The sequence below is a fragment of the Musca domestica genome, unplaced genomic scaffold, assembly GCF_030504385.1.
Source record: "Musca domestica strain aabys unplaced genomic scaffold, Musca_domestica.polishedcontigs.V.1.1 5, whole genome shotgun sequence".
NCBI classification, from domain to species: Eukaryota; Metazoa; Arthropoda; class Insecta; order Diptera; family Muscidae; genus Musca; species Musca domestica.
Window position 1 is genome coordinate 20,378,948 of NW_026712346.1, and position 18,425 is coordinate 20,397,372.

The following is an 18,425-nucleotide window of genomic DNA, read 5'->3' on the forward strand; positions in this document are numbered from 1 at the left end:
TCAAAAAATGGCATTTATTGAAATTAAGGATGTTATTATATTACACATGGAAATGAACATGTAAAATACTAGTACAAATTATAATTATGAATTATTTTTATTTTAAATAAACTTTTATATAAACCTATTAAGCATATTCTTTTTTTCACGGTTCATCCGAATATTTAGAAATCACGTACGTGATTCGTAGAATCGCAAACACTCATATAAGACTCATAAATCACTCGAATATAAGACAAAGGTGACTTAAAACAGACTTCTAAATGAATATACATATGAGTGATATATGACACTAAGGACTCATAAATGTTCAAAAAATGACTTAAAAAATACTCGAAAAAGATTCACCAATTTAGAGTATTATCGCAATGAACGATTATATAACGATTCAAAAAAGATTTATAGAACGATCAGAAAATGGTGGAAAAAAAACTCTTAACTAATCTAGAGGAAGACTTATAAGTGATTTATTTCGATGAGTTGCGGTAGGTCACGTTTTTCTCCCGACTAATGTGTCTTTTATGATCAGAAAATGTGCTCATTTTTCAGCTTTTTAATAGCGCAACATTTTCAAAAATGCTGACTGAGATGGGGCTGTTGCGTAGATGTTATCTACATTGGCAATTTCATTCCTCCATTCTACCACTGACGCTGGCTGAGCAAAGAGATAAGTTTTTTGTATGATAAATAAGAACACGCCCCCCCGGTAAAGTGGAGAATGCCATAGTTGTCTGGATATTTCCATTATGACGCCAAGATTGCAGAGCGGCCTAACCTTACAGCCCATCATGATTAGATGCAGAGAAAAGTCCTGCCTCGTATATGATATATCATAAGCAGCTGGATAAACCCGAAATAGAGTTTCTAAGGAAAGTCTTCTTACACCATGTGCACCATAAAATAAGACGTTGTTGATGCAATTCATGATACCAGATCTGAAGTGTTTCAGAGGTACAAAACAGAAGCATCTAAGTAAGCTACGTTAAATAGTATGGAGTAATGAATTCGTATTGTTATGACACATACATTAACTTGGCGAACAATATACACACATAGATATGTGTGTACGTGATTACGCATTACAAGATTTCTTGTTCTTTTACTATATGCCGAGTATATCTGTCTGTCCATGAGTTTCTTTGTGGATAAGCAAAATAGTCCAAATGAATTGGTTAGAAACCCCAAAGCTATGTCATTGTTTGAATAAACTAACGAACTTGAAGTCAAACACATGTCTTGTTTGTCAACAAAGAAGGCCCGAATACAACTTTCAACAACAGATTCCGATTCAGATTATTTAACCTACCTTTAATGGATGGTTGTTGTGTGGCATTGCCAAAAATGACCAGCCATTGTTGTGAGATGCTATTTAAGAGGGAGTCACGCACGCAAGTAGCACCTTGAGCAGGGAATGTACATTAAAACAAAAATAACTTATTACACACAACAATACACTGAAGTGGCATTTTTAATAAAATGTTTTAAGGAAAATAAGTTAACCCTAAAATACATTTGTATGTTCCGAAATAACTTTAGAAAGAATAAAAACGACCGAAGAAATAAAAGCTTGAAGCATTGGCGAATAATACATAACATTGTTATAAATGTGAGTACGAGTCTGTTGTGGATGTATCAGTAGCTTTATATTGTAAACTTTACTTGTCTGATATTTTTAGATTAATTAAAAGAAAAAATGAGCGTTAGAATTTGTACAACGGCATATGTTAGAACAACAAAAGGCAGACATAAAAAAATTATCCTTTATTTAAAGTTGTAAAAATCGCAGAACAAAACTTTTAACCAATTGATCAATTACTATTATTTTTAAATTATTTTAAAATTAACGAACAACAACATTTAAACAGACGGACCTTCGTAAGACATAGAATTAAAAATTTAACACCACCATTTTATAATAAGCAAATAATGATCGTTTTTATGTAAATGTAATATTTTTCGATAAAATGGACTGTGACACATGGCCCAAACTATTAACCCTAAAAAATAATTTAAGTGAAAGGTGTCCACGATCCTCATGTATCGCATTGATGTATATCCATCATAGATTCAGATTTTTGTGGTGAACATAAATTCCAAAATTTTTTGCTATTTTATTAGCATTACAAGATGAACAATATTTGACAGCAATATCTATCAATACCTGTGAAAATCATAAGGACAACATTGGTAATGCAACGCTTCAGTTAAGTACTTCATAGCCACTCCTGTGTGTTAATACAATAAATAATACGATAACTACAAGGGGATTTTTATCTCCGTCAGCTAGTAGTAAGATACCGTTCGGTGGTAAGATGACGATATATTTTCAATTTAATATTACATACTGGGTGAGGCAAAAAAAAACTGCAAAAAGTCAAACGCCATAATTTTTACAATTTTCTTTTAAATTTTATTGAATGAAAGCGAAAAATGTCGGAAATTGCTTCGAATTTTAGAATAAGTTTAGATTTGTTTGAATTAGTCACCTTTGGCACGAATTATGGCCTTCAAACGGCCAATAAAACCGTTACACGCTGCCCGAACGTTTCTCTGCGGTATTTTGGCCCATTATCGGCGAAGCGCTTGCTTGAGGTGATCGACACTTGGATATTTTTAGTGCCAACCTTGCTTTCCAAAATACTCCAGACAAAATAGTCCAACGGATTGATGTCCGGGGATTTTGGTGGCCATTGTGCGCTGGAAATGAAGCGAGGAACCTCATTTTGTAACCATTCTTGAGTGCGATGGTGCTGAGTCCTGTTGGAATGTTCAAGGTCTGCGGCCAGAGTGTTCACGTCCCCAATGCTTTAATACACCCTCCAGCATTTAATGCCACGGTCGATTAATGCGTGTTTAGAGCGACCATAGGCTGTTATGGCGGCCAACACCATCACCATGGCCGGCGCTTGAATTCTGGTGGCCAACCGAAGGCGCACATTTTCAGCTAATCTCTTTGGCAAGTAAACACGATCATTTTTGTTTACAAACTGCTGGACAACGAATGTTTTCTCATCGGAAACAATATAATGAGCCGTCACTGGAATAGTTTTAACAGCTGTCAGAAGAGTGCTGTCGGTCGAGCAACACAAACATTTTCATATATCTTAAGGTAAGAATAGAAGACTGCTGGCATTTTATTTAGGATTCCCTAGTTATTTTGTTGTTGCAAAATAGTCATGCTCAATCCCATTATTGTTGTTTTTATAACCACAATAAAATGGCAACACTGTTCTATTTATACAATATAAGTCACTGTCGACGAAGAGTTTTTGTTGTAACATCCAAAACTAGAGAGATGGAAATGATTATGTAAGATTTAGAAGAAATGGCAAAAGAATTTTAGTTTTAAGGAATTCTTTGGTTCCTTTTCTTCTGAGCTTCTGATGACAACTAGGGTCAAACAATTTTTTGTTATAGTTATATTTAAATAACTCCTAGGAAACTGATTATGATTGCTGGCTTTTTCCGAGACCAATTAATTTTTTTCTCGCAACTATTACAAAACTTGAATTAAGGCTGACAATTATGCAACAACAGAATTACAGTAAAAATATTTAGAAATTAATTATTAAATATGAAGCCAGTCTAAAGGAATGTATTATTCAATGTCTTTTAATCTAGTGTTGATATCATACAAATCTGCCAAATACAAATCCAAATACACGATTGATACATGCTGACGAATGTCAGTTTTCGTATGACTTTTTTACACACTAGCCATAACGGAATGAAGAAACGGCTGGTTTGCTGATTGGTTCCCATTATGACCGTAGTTCGATCTGTTTAACCAGTTTTTTTTATTTGGTTTATTGATCATTATCACTACTTTTATAGTTTTTTTTCAATGTCACGTCGATTGTATGTGTTTTGACCCCCAAATCGATTGACCAGAGCAAAGAAAACGGAACAAAAACTATTGTAATTTGTATATGTTTTGAATGAATGAAAATGATGTATATTCTCCTTTAATAAATATAGTAAAGAGTAAATTAGTAAAGTTAATTCATGCCAAAAATATAAGATTCGTAATGGGCGACATACAAAAATATCTTGCAACATATAAAATCTTTCAATGCAATAATTTTTCTAATACTTCATTTCAATTTGGAAAATCACGTTTTTGGAAAAAGACCGGGGGTATTAAATAGTTTTTTTTTAGTTTATTTCTTCTTACGATATTGCAAAGCGTTAGTTTCAAGGTTTCGTAAACCGGTTATTTTTAAGTTCTGGTATGCTCGTTGAAATTTGAACAACAAAACAGCAAACGACGTCGGCTTCATGCCATTTCTACCTTACCTTTTACTTTTTCCTCAAAACACTTTCTAAACGATGGAGAAAGTTTTTTGTTCATTACTCAAAGATAAAAAGGTACAATTTGTCATTTTATAAAAAAAATAAACAACAGCTAATTGGACATCGTTCTTATATGAATTCATGTATGATTTGATGATTCATCGAAGACCATTCAAAATAGTTGAATCTAGAACTACGAAAGGGCCACATTGTTATACATAAAATGTTAAAAAGTATTCCTTCAATTATTGTTGTTAATTTTATTTAACTTACAAACCCGCAATTGTATACTTTCGTCATAGAGGTAAACATAAAGTAAATAAAGTAAACATAATTTTGTCTAAATTTCTTAGACAATTTAGCCATGTCGGTCCGCTCATCCGCCCGTCAGTTGTTGAACCTGGCGTTTTATTTGTATGTATATGTACACTTAGCTTAGTGCGCTTATGGGCTATAGATAGGTCCACGTTTTCCTATTGGCCTCTTAAATGCTACACTGAGAGAAAAAAAAAAACATCCAAAAATGACATTGTTTGTTGTCGACTTTGCCCATGCATTGGTGTCAACTTGTAAACGGATCAGCTGGCTGTCAGTGTGTAATAATTTGTAATCGGGCTCATTTTTTATACCCTCCACCATACAATGGAGGGTATATTAACTTTGTCATTCCGTTTGTAACTCCTCGAAATACTCATGTCAGACCCAACAAAGTATATGTATTCCTGATCAGCGTAAAATTCTAATTCGATTTAGCCATGTCCGTCTGTCTGTCTGTTGTAATCACGCTATCTTTCGAACGAATTGAGATAGAAGGCTAAAATTTTGCTCACGTGTTTACTTTTTCAGTAGGCAGGTTAAGTTCGTAAATGGGCCATGTAGGTCCACGTTTTCATATAGCCCCCACATATAAGTATCTCCCTAACTTTTTGAAGTTCGAAATGGATACTACAGCCTATGACAGAAAATTATATGTGTAGGTCCACGTCTTCGTATAGCCCCCATACAACGGTATCTCCCGATTTTCGGTATTTTGGTGATTTTAGCGACATTATTCATCGGAATTGTTTCAAATTTGTTATTTGAAGTTCGAAATGGATACTACAGCCTAAGGCAGAAAATTGTCTGTGCAGGTTCACGTCTTCGTATAGACCCCATATAACGGTATCTCCCGATATTCTGTATTTTGATGATTTTAGCGACATTATTCACCGGAATTGTTTCAAATTTTGTATGCCAAAAAAAAATGTCTGTGCAAAATAATGCTGGTCCAGGTCTTCGCACAGCTCCGATATAACGGTACCGCCCTATATACGATATTTTGATGATTTTAGCTACATTATCCACCGTTTATTTCAAGTTTCGAATTTCAATATGGTAATGGCTTATGACAAACAAGGCCTATGTAGGTCCATGTCGTATAGACCCCAATATAACGGCTATATTCGGTATTTTTAAAATTTTAACAGAATTGTTAAAGGACTTTATTTTTTGAAAATTTCCAAATTTGTTCCAAATGGTGGAGGGTATTCAAAGTTCGACCCGGCCGAACTTACTGCTTTTTAACTTGTTCATTGTTAAAATAAGTGAAAGGACGCATTGTAATACAAAATATGTTTAAAAAGGAAAATAATTAAAAAAAACATCAGAAACAGAGTTCGAAATGAAATTATTCGTATTTGTTATGCATTCGTTCTTTCATTGCTATTGAAATGCATTAAGTCGACAATTTGAACTAGGTAGGGGATGTACCAAAATAACAAGACATTCGTTTGATTCGTTACTGTTCGTTGACATTATAAGGCAGTGCAAGTAATGGAGGTCGAAATATAATAAATAACTAATAATTGCGGCAATTCTTTTTGCCCAATGTATGTCTGATTTTGCATGATTCACATGATTCACTATGGTTTCGCTGATTTTGTAAATGTTAGATGACATCAAGAGATGACAAGCAATGCAATGTGTTGATTTCGTTGCATTGTCTTCTGATGAATGGTGTTGTGTGCGACAATATTCTATATAATATTCTATATATAGGCAATGAAATTGCCAATCAATCCTATCAATGGCCAGCAAGTGATATTATGGTACTCAGCAATGCAAACATTCGATGCGTCCACGTGACAAACAATTCTTAAAAGGATTAATATAGAGTCTCTTTTTGAAGATTTAAAGAACCACAACCAACCATTAGGATTGCGGGGAAAAACTTCGCAAACAATGGAGGTCGAAATATAATCCAAACTCCGGGATCAAACTGCTCCAAGGCCGGAGAATTGTTGTCAACGGTCAATTTACACAATAAATATTGTATTGTAGATATTGTTTTAATGTGATGTAGGATATAAAAGCATTGTTAAACCAACAAGGAAAAGTCAAAATCTACATATTTAGTAAGCTCGTTACAAAAGAATTTATTTGAAGTAGATCAAACCACCTATCAACATTTGGCTTTAGAGCAGTTATAGTTTGGTTTCAGAGGGAACTAATATATGGGGGCATATCAAATACTGAATTGATTTTCACTAAATTTGACGGAGACACTTTAATCTTTTTTTACCCAACAACATTGCTATAGAGTGCATGAAATCACTTCGGAAAAATGGTAACGTACGTCCCGAAATCAACTCCATTTGGGCTGATATTAGCTATTATTTGCACAACAAACCTGAAATCGGATTAAGGATATATATGGGAGTTATGTCCATATCTCAGTCGATCTCGATAAAATTTGGCAAAGGTATTTCCGAGCTCTATAAGATATCTGATACCAAATATCATTGTTGTCGAATGCATATTACGAATGTAACATATATGAAACATATTTATGGGAGCTATAGCTATATCTAAACCGATTTTCACCAAATTTTATGCACTTGCTTCTATACTGAATTCGGTCGGATGTGCCAAAGTTCAGCTCATTTAAATAGATATTGGCCATTTGGTGAACAATCAACCAACATCGGTTGAAGATATATGGGAGCTATATCAAAATCTGATCCGATTATTGCCAATTTAAATAAGGTTCGTCAGATCTTCGTATACCCACCATATATACCGGGAACTCCCTTTATTCGGTATATTGCCGATTTTAGCGACATGATTCACCGGAATTGTGTCAAGTTTCGTATTTCGTAAAAAATGCATATACATATACCTCCAGTACCTCCCTGCATCAAATTTTGCATTTGAAGTGCGTAATGGGAACTACAGCCTATGACCAGCCTACACAGGTTCATGTTTTTGTATAAGCCCCATGTGACGATACTTCCTTATATTCGTTATTTTGATTATTTTATCTAAAATATGGTATGTAACTTTTTGCACCTAGTGTGAATATACAATTTCATAATGGTTTAATATAAAATCAAAGTAAAAAACCTTGTTATAAAATTGTTGCATTCTTAATTTAAGATTGTTCCAATGTTAATTATGTAATAAACTACCTTAAAATTATAATATTTTCACATTGATTTAAGATGAATTCAATTTTAAATCAACGTGGATTCAATATTAATTCAACTCCGAACAATGTTAATTTTAAGTTGTTTCCATATTAAATTTTGCATTTTTAAATCAACATTGTTCATTAACGTTTCATCTTGATTTAACATTGTTTTTCTTGATTTTAAGTTGTTTTTTTTTTTTTTCCTGGGTGTACGTGTATATAAATTGCTATATACGAAACCTCTTCGTAAATAGATCGTATGTTGACAGAATATGTAAAGCCGATTGAGAATGCTGCTGCAATTTTTAGAATATTCTATTAATTTGTAATTATTTCAATTCAGTTAAGTCAACTAATAATTACCCCGTTGTAAAACGTGAGTCCGTAAAAATCAATAAATTAAAATGCTAAAACAAACTTTCCCTCGTACAACACGGGTAGAATTCAATTGTTTGTTGGCCAATAAGATTTGCAAGGGTGGGAGACGACAAGAGAGCACATTACGCTGATTGTTCTTTACCATAGTTGTTGTAGCCGCATCGTCACCGTCCGGCAAATGGCTTGCGTGTTCTCATTGTCCCATATTTCCGAATTGAATACCTGCCTATGCACTTGTACTGAAAATAATTGTAGGTAACATTCTATATAGTACATGAGGTTGAAACGAAGTAAATAATAAATCATTAATCAAAATTCGATGTTATAATTTTTAAAGCTGGCAAAATTCATTGAAATTTATATAATAATATAAACTGCTAGTAAAAACATTATCCGATGCATACACGTGAAAAAATAAGATAACTGAGGAACATAAACATAGTTCTGCAGAACCTAATATTCCAACTATTTAATTACTCTTTTTTCACACTATGACGCTTAAATTTAACAAAGCTAATGAAAAATCATCATTTGAATGTTAATGTGACGAAAAAGAAACATAGCGATTGTCTTGCAAAGCACGTTTTCGAGGTTAGGTTTGTCTGGAAATCAGTTGTCAATGACTCGTTGCTTTTCTTTGTATCAAATATTAATGTTTTTGCAGAATTTTTTTCAAAACAAGATAAAAAATAAAAGAAGCAAGCTCTAATTTTGAATGTTTCATTGATTCATAAAACCTTTACGTCCGTGAAAATAAATTGTATATTGGATTAGCAAAGACACAAACCACTTACAATTTGTGTTGGTGCACATTTTAACGAATGATAAATTAACGATGTTGAAAAATTAACATATCGTAACAAATTATTAAGATAAAAATGGTTATCGTAAATGAATTTAATAGAAGAAGAACCATATAACTTTCCAATATAGTATATATTTCATATTTTTTGAGAAAAAAAGTTATTTACTTACAAAAATTAGGAATGGATATTGGAGGTCGAGACATTCAAAATACCGAAAATTAAAGTACATACTGTCGGGAAATGTAAAATTACAAATCATTTGGCTAACTTCATCGTTGTCCTTTAAGTAGTAATTAAAAAATAGTTTATATATAAAAATATATAAAATTTATGATTGACACAGCTCTAATCCGTACAGCTAACATTCTATATCGAAGCTCTACGTGTTAGTAGTTCTAAGTGTTGAAGATATCAGCGATAGATTTTGTTTATAACCTAATCCACAAGCAAAGGCTTATAATGGCCGGCCGTATCCATAATTCGATAACATAACACATAACCAGTAGCAAAGACCGAAAATGGTAAAGTCTAGACAAAATGCATTCTGAACAAATGTTTGCGGCTACACTATCTAGAAAAACAGCTCATGACAGAAGCATATTAATATATAAAACACAATTATAGAAAAGAATAACAAATAAAACTTTGATTAATCCAAAACTTTGGTTTACCAAATGATTGCTTTAGCGGTTTAAATCAGTTAACATTGGTAACTATATTGTTATGTCACAGGGTTACCATATTTTGAATCTGTCTTGTCCTATCTCTATACATCTATGGCCCAATCTTATATCTTCCCTTTAATAATGAGAACCCGATAATGTGAACTTTATCCTTCACTTTTCCTAAAGTAAGGGATAACAAAAGGTGACTTATCCCTTAATTTAGGAAAAGTGAAGGTTAAAGTTCACATTATCGGGTTCTCATTATTACATCTTTCTTTTAATATATATTGATTTTTTACAGAGATATAACAAGCTTTTTGTAAATGTAACTGGTAGCCGCTGCTTTTTTCACAATGGTATCTTTATTATAGGTTGAAAATAATAAACAAAACGAATTCGTAATTAATTTCGTAAAATTAATTTATAATTCAGTTCTTCAATATAATAGTTGCGTTTATATAAAATTGCGTTATCCATTTATTTATTTAAATAAATTTTGCTGTTATTGTCATATTATCAATATAAAATATGGCAACATGAATTCAGTTAACTTTACGTTAAAATATAAAGGGATGATGGTCTGGCCCTTTTCTTATCGAACAGTTTATATTTAAATGAGGCTTGTAATAGCGAAAAACGATTTATGTGTCCGACAACATCACTTTTTTATCTATCAGAAAGATGTAGTTACTGGCCTATGTCTATGCCAGCAGGTCGTATCCATCAACAAAGGTCCTGTATTGAGTCAAACATGCTGATTAAATAGTTTTTAAAAAGGTTATTGTTTATACTGAACTTTGTTTTTGAATTTTAATTCCAAACTTTAATATTTCGAAATATTTCTTCGAAATATTCTTTCACGCACTGTCAAACCAATCAATCTTTATTATAATCTTTGTCAAGCCATTACGACCAGGTTTACCGTTGAACGACTAAAGTTGCATTTTGACAAACTGAGACTTAATGTGCAACTTTTTAAAACATTTCCAATTTTGCACCATTTCTAAATTTGTGCGACTTTAAAAGTTATAACAGGCGAGTAGATTTTACGCAATTCCAGAATATATTTGATGTCCCAGAACACGAGCATTAAGTTTTTCTGATACTAGATGGCTTTCCTTTGAGTTGGTGGCAAGAAGATTCGTAAAACAATGGACAAAAAAAGCCCAAGAACAATGTATAGAATACGTGATATGTTCGATTTCAATTAAATTTGAAATGTGTGACGGGATTTGATCAGAAAATAAATTTCTAAAATTATATTGAAATCGGTTCAGATTTGGATATAGCTCCTATATATATTTTCGGCCGATTTCGAGTATTTGATGCCCCAAACACGATAGGTATGTCCGATTCCAATGATATTCGGCATGAGTGACTAAATTTGGTACAAAAATTTGCCAAATTATATTCAAATCGGTTGAGGTTTAGGTACATCTCCCATATATATTTTTCGGCCGATCTTATGAATGCCAAATACCAATACCAAACACCATATGTATGTCCTATTCCAATAAAATTCAGAATGTGAGGCGGAATTTAAATACAATAATAAATTTGACAAATTAATTAGAAATCGGTTAAAATTTGGATATAGCTCCCATATATATTCTCGGCCGATTTCACATATTTTATGCACCAAACACGGTATGTACCTCCAATTTCAATGAAATATGGAAGGTGTGACGGAATTTGGTGTAAATGTAAATTTTGTCAAATTATATTGAAATCGTTTCAGATTGGAATATGATTTTATAAAGAAGCAACGCCTTTGCAATGGTATAAGGCTAAAAGTAAACAAGTAAAAAAGCTGTAAGTTCGGCCGAACCTGCACAGACAATCTTCTGTCGTAGGCTGTGGTATGCATTACGGACTTCAAATACCAAATTTGAACCAATTCCGGCGAATAATGTCTGTAACTAATCGGGAGGTACCGTTTTATGGGGGCTGTACAATATCGTGAACCTACATAGTCCATTTTCAATACCAAAAGTCCTGCAGACATAATATACATTTGAGTAAAATTTTATCAACCTACTTTATTTCGTTCGGAAGCTAGAGTGATTTTCACCGATTGACAGATGGATAGACGGCGGGTCATCTCTAAATCAACATAGAAGTTTATGCTGATCAAGAATACATACACTATGTGGGGTCTAAAATGTATATTTCGCGGTGCTACAAACGGAATGACAAACTTAATATACCCTCCATATTATGGTGGAGAGTATAAAAACTACACAAAAATTTAATTGAGAGTGTGATTATAACTGGAAAGTATGTTGCTACCTCGAATTCTCTTATTACAACATAAATGCCTTTCAACTTCAAAAGATTGCAGTTTCAGGCACGCTTGGCATTTGATATGAAATTAATAAATCCGAAGGACAATCCCTTCGTGTATGCGGACTAAATTTAGCATGTTCCTGCTTTTCTCATGTTCTGTTCCTGGTATGTTCACGCGTTATAAGACCGAGCTATTTGTTTGTTTAAAGTATTACAATAATAACGTAACGTCAAAGTATTACAATAACAAAATTTTTTGAATTTGTTTTATTTATATTTTTTAACCAACAAATATTTATATATTAAATGTTGAATGCATATAAAAGCGAAAGGAGTAGCGAAGCGCGCCGGTATCAGCTAGTTCTATTATAAATGAAGCTGCAGCTCCAAGTAGCGAATTCAGACTCTTAGAAAGCAAAGTTGAGGATAATAAAAACTGTTTAAAAAATTAGGACCAAGATTTATATCAACATCTGTACAAATTTGTCGCTCATGTATTATAATTTTTCACAGCAACGCTTGTGGGAAAGAATGTTGTCTAAATTAGGACTAACGAAAACAAAAATTAATTAATGGGTTAAAGTATAAATATATGGGTACATGTTATAAGCTCTAGATTTACTAAATGATGAAATAGAGTTATGAAAGCCCATTGACCTGTTCAAAAATACAGAAACGGATTTTTAAAAAAGTGCAATTAGAATTTATAATATTGTCAGACCACTTTTTTAATTAAATTTTTGTTAAGTTTGACTTTGCTGAATGAATAACCTTAAAAATTTTTTATTGAAAAAAATTCTGTGCAACTTTTTAGCAGTAACACTGATTAGAACTAGACCGAGTAGTTGTCCAAATACGCAAGTTGTCGTATTTTGCTTTTACTTCTAAATTTTCAATAGATTTACCAAGAAATAAAATAATCGATTTTGTAACTTCTTGGTGAGAATTAACTAAAAATAGAAAATCGAAACTAAAAAACGTTGATCCTTGCAAACTTTTAAGTTCGTATTCGATTTTCTTAACCAGTTGTTGTTGTTAAACACTAAGAAAATCGAACGAACGTAACACTTCTAATATCTATCGTTGCTGATACCGAATAAAGCAATGTTTTTTTCAGGAATTTCTCCTCTTACATCATTTGGAAACAATTGAATTCATTGATCTAAATTTCCATATAAATATACAGATGAGATAAAAAAAACTGCAACAAAGAATTTTACATTTTTTTAATTTTGTTGAATGAAAGCAAAAAATGTCGGAAATAGCATTAAATTTTAGAATAAGTTTAGATTTGTTGTAATTGGTCACCTTTGGCACGAATTATGGCCTTCAAACAACCAATGAAACCGTCACACGCTGCCCGAATGTTGCTCTGCGGTATTTTGACCCATTCCCGGCGAAGCGCTTGCTTGATGTTATCGACACTTTGATATTTTTTAGTGCCAACCTTGCTTTCCAAAATACTCCAGACACAATAGTCCAACGGATTGGTATCTGGAGATTTTGGTGGCCATTATGCGCTGGAAATGAAGCGAGAAACCTCATTTTGTGACCATTCTTGCTGAGTGCAATGGTCCTGAGCCCTGTTAGAATGTCCAAGGTCTGCGGCAAGAATGTTTGCGTGTCCAAGGCTTTAATACACCCTCCAGAATATTTTCGCGATAATATTCGGCATTAATTCTGATGCCAAGGTCGATGAATACGAGCGGAGAGCGACCATCAGCTGCTATGGCAGCCCACACCATCATCATGGCCGACGCTTGAGTTCTGATGGCCAACCGAAGGTGCACATTTTCAGCTGACCTCTTTGGCAAGTAAACACGATCATTTTGTTTGTTTACAAACTGCTGGACAACGAATGCTTCCTCATCGGAGAAAACCAAATTCGGCACTTCGCCACTTTCGGCCAAGCGAAGCAACTCTTTAGCTTTTTTTAAGTCTAATTTCTTTCTGTTGTAAGTGTAAGTAAGGTGTAAGGTGTAAGTTCTTGCACTTTTTGGAATTCCAATGGCTTTACCCAGAGCTCATTTTTCAGTATTTGTCGAATGGAATGTTGCGATATGTTCAGCTCACAAGCCACTACTTCCTTGACGTCGGGTACGCCACCAGTATCACGGTAACGAGCAATGGTACGAGACACAAAAGATTTATTCACATTTAAATGCTGGAGTGCTCTAACGATTGCGGTTTTCCATCCAAATATAAAGAAATCACACTATCATGCTTTAATTTCATCACAAATAACTTTTTTTCTGGAAAATTCTCACCAAAATGCTTTTGTACGCTTGTAAACAATATAATGAGCTGCCACTGAAGTTGGTTGCAGTTTTTTCATCTCACCCTGTACATTTATAGAAATTCATCTATGCTCTATTTCGTTTAACAAATAATTATTATTGATGATCATACCGAGTTTATTAAAGTACCTTAATACATTTATTCATGATTTTACGTTTCAATTGATATATTGAAATTCAGAACAATTTATTTTATGGCCATTTTATTATCTTGTTTAATAATATGAATGTCATCTTTACAGCCAATATTAGCCAGTTGTTTTGGACGTTTTTGCTTATTTTTTGTGGTAGGTTTCAAAAGTTGAAATTATAATGCGATTTTTTACGAAAAAATATTAAAATCTATGTGTGACGGTTGTTGGTAAGCACTTCCCAATGCAGTTTTTTCAGTTACATGATATTTTCCACTTTATATAATGCAGAAAAACTGCTTAGCAAAATGCATTTACTTTCAATTTGAGTTTTTCTTTTGTTATTTTGACAGCTCACAAAAAAATATGACATTGTTGCGGTATTTTTATTATTGTATCCTAATTGCTATCATCGAGCATTCAATAATATGTTTTACCTTATGTTGTTTACTTTTTCTTGGCGCCCCCAATTACCTCCAGCTACAAAGTCATAAACAAACTTTCCACGAAAAACACACGAAATTGAGGGGAGTTTGTGTGCTTTTATTCTGCTACAAAAGTTTTTTAGGTCACGCTCGTATTAAAAAGAAACTACCGACGATTGTTCACCATTGAAAGGCATAGCCTAGTAGAATTTGTATAGGGAATGGAATCTATATAGAAACATGATATAGATTATTTGATAACCTCGAACTTGTTACTTCTTTAATTTTCGATTTTTAAGGATTACAATTAATGCATAAAGGTGAGAATACATAAACGCTTTTTTTACTGTCTTAAGTCATCGGGTGGCTTCATCGGAAAAAGTCAATGGAGCGTAGGACCAAAATCGAACTAAGTCAACATTAAACTCCTCTATGAAGAAGCCAGTCAGAAAAGCAATTTATGTATTCCCTCCTTTTTTAGGATAGAAAATTTTATGAAAAGAATCCAGAAAAATCGCGGAATTGAAAAAATCTAAAGTTGGTTTTCGATATGGTATTTTGTGTGGAATTGTTCCGGAATCGCCTGTTGAATGGAAAAATTTAAAATTCTTAGTGGAAAACCCGGAAAGTTCCAAAAAAATTGCAAGATTTGATTTTGGAGGATGTAAGTCAAAAAATTCGTTCTGAAACTTAGCAAATTTAGAAATTCATAATTGAATTGTATTTGAACCGCATAGTCGTAAGTTGCGTATTACCATCAAATTCAATGTGATACTTAAATAATTCATAACTATGTGAGAACATTAGATTGCGTGTAAAAATTGAGATTATCCAAATGGCTTGCTGACATTCATTGTGAAATATTCATTACGTATGAATGATTATTTGAATAGGTTTCAACAAACGTCTCTGTTGTTTTAGAAAAGTTTTTTTGCTGGACTAATGCCTCCTACTAGATGGGCAGACTTTCGATGACGTACTTGCCGTGCAATAATTAGTCCATGATTTTCAAAACTACTACACGTTTCTCCACGGTAATCGAAAGAAAACCTATTTGTCGAACAGTGTTGGCTTGTTTTTTGGGATACCATAGTATTTTGTTGTTGCAATCTGGTCAGGCTTAATCCCTTCATTGTTGTTTTTATAAAAACAACGTTTGTTTATTATGTCGAATATACAAAAATATAACGTATATTTTGAATTTTTACGCAACGCCTGGACAGATCTAAACAATCGTATAGTAGGGTGATTAATACCGAATAAGAACTTCACAAATATAATTCTAGACAATTCTATTGTAATGCCCAACCGACTTAATTCATTATTATACCAAATTTCTGTCATATTGATTGGTACCTATTATGTATTTTATATACCTATTTCTAAACAATTCATTAAAAATATGGCTGAATCGTTAAAATATATGCCTTCTTATGGCTGTAATTTTAATTATTATATCTTTTTAACATTACGTAACATATAACAAAGTTTTTAAAAGTGTATTTAGTAAATTAAATACTGTGGCAATATGTCGTTAAAATCATAATAGATCTGTCAATTTCTTATTCAAAGAATTTTACAAATATGCATAACTTATATACAAAAACTTACCCATCATATACGCGACATGTTGAGTTATTTATTCTTTTATCGGAAAATCTCCGTCGACGATCCTCAAATAAATCTTTAACAGCAGTTACTCCCAAAACAAAAAGAACAGGTATCATAGCCACTTCTTTGCCAAATGCATTGATGGCGGGAAACCAATTAAGTAAAACAATGAAAATAAAATACAAATTTGCTACACGATGGAACTGTTCGAGCAAATTCTTCGGTATGAACGAGAGCAGGGTATACTTTGTAGTGCGTATTTTATTACCCACAAAGTGGCCATTCGGATGATCACGTTTTGGAGTTTTCGGCGGAACTGTATGATTTGGCACTACAATACGATAAGCTCGCTCTTCACATTTTTCTGCCCGACACATACTGATACGTTTCCACCAGGGTGGTGTTTCAGAGCGCCGCAGGGTATATATCGATTCGGAACGGGAAGCCTGCCTAGAATGACCGCGACCCGCAGCGGATGATGGTGCGGATGGACCGAATTCACGAGTCTCATTTTCCTCCTTGTGACCAGGGGGCAAAATAAAATCAGTTTTTGAGCCTACTCGACTATGTCCCCTTGGTGTATTTGTCGCACCAGGTGAATCCGTAATCTGACCTTGTGAAAAAGCCCTTTGGTGACCTTTCAACGCCGATTTGATAGGACGACCTGTAGGACCCACGATTGCACCACCACCATGACTAACGGAACGAGCATGCCCCCTGCCCGTCGCTAACGTAACACCCAACGTATTAGGAGCAGGGTTGATGACTGCTACTCCGGGTATACCCGTTGCTGTACTACCGACGGTATTTCCTCCTAGCCCTCCCGGTCCTGGAAATACATATGTTCTTTCGGGTTCTTGGACAGTTAAGAATCCCGTTGTTGTGTGGTTCAAGGGTATAGATGAGGCGTTTAAAGGGTCGTACACTGATGTCAAGTTCGAAGCAACTACTGCTCCTGGTGCTGAAAATCCCGGTGGTGCTGATCTTTGTTGTTGAACAACCGTGAACTTTCGCCTCAACTCTTCGGTATTTGCAGAAGGCATTTTCACAAGACACCATTAGTTTCAAAAAATGAAATTAATTTTTTTTTTATAAAACGCACACACAATCAACGACAACTATGCTCTTTCACTGCGTTTTAGCAGGTTTTAAGTATTAAGAACACATTTTTATTATTCGTATAAGACTGCATGCATAAAAACCTATAAAATAGAAAAAAAAAGAATTAAACCAATATATTCATGTATTAAGCAAAAAAATATCTATATTTTTTTAAAAAAATGTTGGACGTTGCCTCCTACACAAAGTGAGACAAAGGTAATACAACAAAAAATTAAAATTTGCAAAAGTGTGTGAGGTCTGGCAATTCTATCTGCCCGTCGGAATAAGGTTGCAATTAAATTTACAAATATTATTCAGACATTTGACCCTATAGCGAAAAACTTTTTTGAGAAACTTGGAAACTGTCCATTTGTAATGGATCGAAAGATTATGGACCACTTCCTCAACCTACCCTTTGGATATTTTGTTTTTTTTTTTTTTAAGATAAAAAAGTTCTTAATAAGAGATTCAATTTTCACATACTACACGAGCAGAGATCTTATACAGCACTTTAAATTTCAATAAGTAGGTGTCGAACACTCTTTTAAAATTTTGTCTCCCCAGATATAAATATCCAACCAGTTTCTGAGATATTGGAATTTAAACGGGTCAATACAGATTCATAAAACTAATTTACAAATGACGGGAAAAAAAATATTAGCACACGCTTTTATTACGCATTGTGAAACACATATTCTTTGTCCCAATTGCTTTCTTGGGCTTTGTCAAAAACTTCCCGTTGCTTGGCAAAAGTACCATCTATGTTTCAGCTTCGAAAGAGCCATTTGTTGTCATTCTAGGAACAATCCCCTTTTATCTTTCTTCCTCGCTACGTTTCTAGCTGTACAAGTTGACAACAATGATTCAGGTGATTCAAGACTTATTTCAATGTTTATGATACTCGATTTAAAAAGTACCCAAAGTTCTAATGTACTATGTTTGCTAATAACCCTATTAAATTAAGCAACATATTTATTATTTTTT

The 18,425-nt window shown here is 33.5% G+C and overlaps 1 protein-coding gene across 2 annotated transcripts in view; it reads right to left on the reverse strand.

Moving 5' to 3' along the window:
• Positions 1–17,541, reverse strand: part of LOC101899021 (phospholipid-transporting ATPase VA) — a 46,656-nt gene extending 29,115 nt beyond the window's left edge. For both annotated transcript variants that reach the window (XM_020037997.2, XM_020037996.2), the window contains exon 1: positions 16,341–17,541. In XM_020037997.2, the coding sequence (XP_019893556.1) occupies positions 16,341–17,383 (1,043 nt within the window). In that variant the 5' untranslated portion in view covers positions 17,384–17,541. The remainder of the gene's footprint in view (positions 1–16,340) is intronic.
• Positions 17,542–18,425: the final 884 nt, after the last annotated feature.